The sequence below is a fragment of the Acanthisitta chloris genome, unplaced genomic scaffold (genome assembly GCF_000695815.1).
Source record: "Acanthisitta chloris isolate BGI_N310 unplaced genomic scaffold, ASM69581v1 scaffold2678, whole genome shotgun sequence".
Lineage (NCBI taxonomy): Eukaryota > Metazoa > Chordata > Aves > Passeriformes > Acanthisittidae > Acanthisitta > Acanthisitta chloris.
In genome coordinates this window covers 1-4,547 of record NW_008687408.1, presented here as the reverse complement: position 1 = coordinate 4,547, position 4,547 = coordinate 1, and the positions used below count along the sequence as shown (strand labels likewise).

The 4,547-nt window shown below is 46.1% G+C and overlaps 1 protein-coding gene across 1 annotated transcript in view; it reads right to left on the bottom strand.

The window, feature by feature from the left end:
- PTGS2 (prostaglandin-endoperoxide synthase 2 (prostaglandin G/H synthase and cyclooxygenase)) overlaps positions 1–4,192 on the bottom strand; it is a 4,923-nt gene extending 731 nt beyond the window's left edge. Inside the window, exons 1-7 of the mRNA XM_009080564.1 lie at positions 4,078–4,192; positions 3,825–3,968; positions 3,256–3,399; positions 2,702–2,883; positions 1,734–1,817; positions 1,305–1,551; positions 113–399 (exon numbers count right to left, since the gene is read on the bottom strand). Of these exons, the coding sequence (XP_009078812.1) occupies positions 113–399; positions 1,305–1,551; positions 1,734–1,817; positions 2,702–2,883; positions 3,256–3,399; positions 3,825–3,968; positions 4,078–4,150 (1,161 nt within the window). The 5' untranslated portion in view covers positions 4,151–4,192. The remainder of the gene's footprint in view (positions 1–112; positions 400–1,304; positions 1,552–1,733; positions 1,818–2,701; positions 2,884–3,255; positions 3,400–3,824; positions 3,969–4,077) is intronic.
- Between the last annotated feature and the right edge of the window lie 355 nt (positions 4,193–4,547).

Genomic DNA, 4,547 nt, shown 5'->3' with positions numbered 1-4,547 from the left:
AGGAAGCTGTGCCTTTATAGTCCGTGATTAGTTTTCAATAGCTTTATACTCTCTTGTCCCACCCTCGGCTTATGTCCCTGTTGGTTCACCGGCAACTTGAGCAAGTACCTACCCTGCCAGCCCTTTGCTTGGAGAAAGACTTCACCATATGGGAAAGGCCATGCTCCAGCATTATGGAGTTGTTGTAGAGGAACTGCTGGAAGGTGTACTCCTGGTCATGGATCTGGAAAGTGTCGGGCAGAAGCGGGTGCCAGTGGTACAGGGTATTGAACTCGGCTGCGATACGGTTCTGGTACTGGAACCGCTGGTTGAATAGCAGCTCAGGGTCAAACTTGAGCTTGAAGTGGTAACCACTCAAGTGTTGCACATAGTCCTCAATAACGATCTTGATTGTCTCTCCTGTTGGCCAAAGGAACGGGAGAGAATATTGGCACTGGTTCCCTGAGAAACTTTAGGTGGTGTAGAAAATACCATTCCTGAACTGTTCTAAAAAATACTGTAGCGATCAGGACACCAAACACTTTGATGTTGTGTAATCTCTTCTAGAAAGCAAGTCATGTTTTTATGTGACTTGCATGCTCCAGAGAACAGCACACAGCGCTGTGCTACACACAGTGCAGACACTGATTATCTATGCTGTGTTCAGATATTCAGTACTCTCCAGGAGAGAGCTAAGGGATGAGAAAGAAAGTCGGTGTCTGAAAGCAACTCTCAGCTTCTGAGCTGTATAACAGGATTGTCTTGGTTTATGGTTGTAATTATATGTAGTGTATGGGCAAGGTCTTCAAGCTTAGTGTACACGACCATTTACATAAGATGAAATACCACTGAGCAGACAATTAGAAAGCAGAAATGTTAAATTTTGCACAACCTTCTGAACTTCAGACTTAATCACAGCCTTTCTTTTAAAGCATACCTGAACTGACCCAACCCTAGGGGAAAAAACCACAAAAAATCCGTCACAGCCTTTCTTTTAAAGCATACCTGTACTGACCCAACCCTAGGGGAAAAAAACACAAAAAATCCATATCTGAGAGCCTGAGGTCATCTAGCCTCACATGCTTTCTCTTGAGAAAGGAGCCTTTTCACTGCTTTCTGTTCTGCTTCCCTTGCATAAGGAAGCTTAGCTCAGTTTTCTTCAGTCCTGTCTTTAGCAGAGCTGGGGAGATGTACCTCAACACAACCCCCGTGACAGGCCATGAAGGCACCACTCACACACCAACTTAAGTGGTAGCTTTCCTCTTACCACACCTCTTCACGCTCAAGAGAAGGTTAGAGTTGCACGTAGTAGAAGTGACACACACCTATCAGTATGAGTCTAGCAGTTTGGAAGAGCTGCTCATCATCCCATTCCGGATGCACCTTTTTCAGGACGTCACAGACACGGTTGTGTTCCCTCAGCCAGATCGTGGCGTACATCATCAGGCCTGGGACCAAACCAAACACCTCCTGCCCCACAGAAAACTGCAGGTGCTCGGGGACGTGGGGAGGGTACAGCATCTCTGCCTGTGTGTCCTTCACCGTCGGAGGGTACATTTCTCCATCAATCATCTGTCAGGGAGGGACAAGAACAAAATGAGACTTGTGAACTATGATACTTGAGGGTTAAGCTGTGTTGACTGTTAGTACTGCATTAGTCTTACACTTTTGATCAGCTACACCATGCACAGAGCACTAAATTAGGAAATATATGTCATCCAAGAAGAAGGCAGGAACTTTGAGGTAGAACGTACCTGGTATTTTAGCTTTCCATCCTTCCGAAGTCTCAGTTTAAGTTGCCTCTCCAGAGTCTCTCCATAAATGTGGTTCAAGTCAACCTATAAAATAAGAGCATTTGGAACATGAAGACAACCTGCATTTTTTGATATTTCAGGATATATCCCACTTCTATGGATACCAATAGGAGTTCACCCTCCAGATGTTTACCTTTTAATTATATTACTGCTACCTTGTAAGTATCATGCACTGATATGTAAGATGAAGCCAAATTATTTCCTGGCAACTGGAGCCATCTCTGCATAAGAGGAGGTTGTTAAATTGGCAATTTAAAAGGACTTTGTTTACAGTGTCAGCAACTTTCTACAGCTCTCTGTATATATACACATGGTTTGTGGCTTTGGTTTAGACATACAGATTACACTTAGAGCAAAGAAGTCTTTGTCCAAAGGCTGCCTGTTTTGTAGGTAAAGATCCTAAATCTGAGTCTGCTCCTCAAGTTCTTTTTAAACTAAGTTTCTTTGATTTGCAGCACAGTAGATCTTTAGTGCTGGATACAGCTCTTTGGAACTGACCAAAGCGGAGTTTAGAGGAGTTCTGGATACTCACTTTAGTGCTGGATACAGCTCTTTGGAACCGACCAAAGCAGAGTTTAGAGGAGTTCTGGATACTCATTAACACTAACATGCTGTAGGTGAAGGCAGATTTTGGGGAATAATAAGTCAGAGATGACCAGGCAGATACTGTCAGCAGAACTGCTTGTGCAAAGCCTGTGGTTCTGACTGGGAAGAGATGCTATTGATGCTGGAATTTGGCCTAAGGAGAAGTTCCAGCAGGGGTGATCCCATGGCTTTGTGGCACACAGTGTTGCACAGGGTGTGCACACGTGTTTGTGTCCCCTGGCAACCTGCAAGATGCCATTCCAGCTGCTCAGTGGCTCCTAAACACCACGAGCTGTGCCCAAGTGACAGAGCTATGCCCGTACCCCGTGGCCCAGAGCCTTGGTGAAGCCAGGTCCCTTCTTGTGGTCTGTCTTGAAGAACTGATGAGTGAAGTGTTGGGCAAAGAACGTGAACATCACATTTGTGCCTTGGGGGTCAGGAATGAATTTTTTCCTTAGCAAAAACTTCTCCACGATCACCTTTGAATCTGGGAGTTCTTTCTTACCTGTGAGGGAGAGAAAGAGTTAGATATTCAACAGCTCTATTTATGCAATTCTTAATTTTGTTCCTAACAAAAAGACTTAAGACTTTCAGTGTAATACTGAAGGACAGCAGTACACAAATAAGGGGAATCGTCTGCTCTTCTATGCTCACTTTCTTGATTTAATTCGAAACCTCTAAGTTCCCCACTTTTAGCACGCAACTCCGTAACAAGAACCACTTTAATCATCTTTTAGGTTTTTACACTATGTGTCCAAACCATGGTTATTCTTAAAGTCAGCTACAGGGAGCAAAGGTTACAGGACTCATAGGAATTTCTACTTATCCTCTTAGAAGACACCAAAAGTGAGCATTGCCCATCTGGTGTATTCCTTACCTTTAACACCCATCGGTGTTGGGCAGTCAAGCGCTACTGGTGGGAGGCTTCTTGTATAATAGGAAAGATTGGAGTAAGCTTCCCAGCTCTTGTAACTGTAGTCACTGTTGTAAGTTGGTGGGCTGTCAATCAAGTGTGATCTTGCTGAAAGACAAACAAGTATTTAATTATTTTTAACTGTACATTCTGGTCTCAAAAAGTAAATCACAAAGCCAGATCTTTTCCATGTATTTGCAGCGGATGTAAATTCCAGACGTATCAGCCGCTGATGTTAGATAGGACTGCAGTTACTGAATAACAGGACTGGGTCCTGGCTTTTCAGCCGGATCCCACTGTTAACACGAGTCATTTGGAGCACAATCCTGGATTCTGACAGAAACCAGAGCCAACTGCACTTCAGCATGTTCCGTGCAAGTCTGTATCACGCATCAGTCTTAACCCTTGGCTAGTGTTTTAGCCTTAGAGCAGCTTTGGCCGCTTACTTTACACACAGACAGTGTAATGGTCTGGAGTCCTACAGGTAACTTCCGCCAGTTTTAAGAGGACTGGAAGAGAGAATTCACACTTACACGTTAGTACGTATCTCATAATAGCATCGCGCAAGAAGGGAATGTTGTTTATGATGTTCCAGGCTCCCTGGAAGTGGGTGAGGATGTAGTGAACAGTATTTGGTGAAGGTCTCAGTGTTAGCTTCAGCCACGTGAAGAATTCCGCTGTCAGCAGAGTGGAGAGATTATTATAAACAAGCTATCGAGAATGCTCTCCAATGCCGGCACTGAATTGTCAGCTTCGTTTCCAGGAAGAGAGATTTGGTGTACTTACGTGTGGTGCAGTTTTCCCCGTAGTATCCTGTCCTCGTACAGTCGCACTGGTACCGATCAAATCCTGCAGTCATGCACACCCCCCTGTTCTGGCAGGGGTTTGAGCAGCAAGGGTTGGCTGCAAAGGAACCAAACGCGCCAGTTAGCATCTCAGCCAGGCACAGCGGAATCCCCGCCTCGCTGGGCGACTCTAGGAACCGAAGCAGAACGCCCCGAAGTGTAGCGCTCGTCGGGAGGACATCAGAGCGAGCATCCGCCCGCAGTCGCTCGGGCCCCGGGCCGCTGGCTAACAAAAGCGCAGGGATGTCTCTGGTTCCCTCGGAGGGGAGCCAGCGGGCTCTGGCACCCTCTCTATCGTGTGCCAGGCGCTGGAGAAACCACGAGAGAATAAGGAATGCGAAAAGAATAAAACACGGTAAGAAAGGAATCCGCTCCGCGGGGCCGGGGGCACTCACCGGCGCGGCCGGCGGC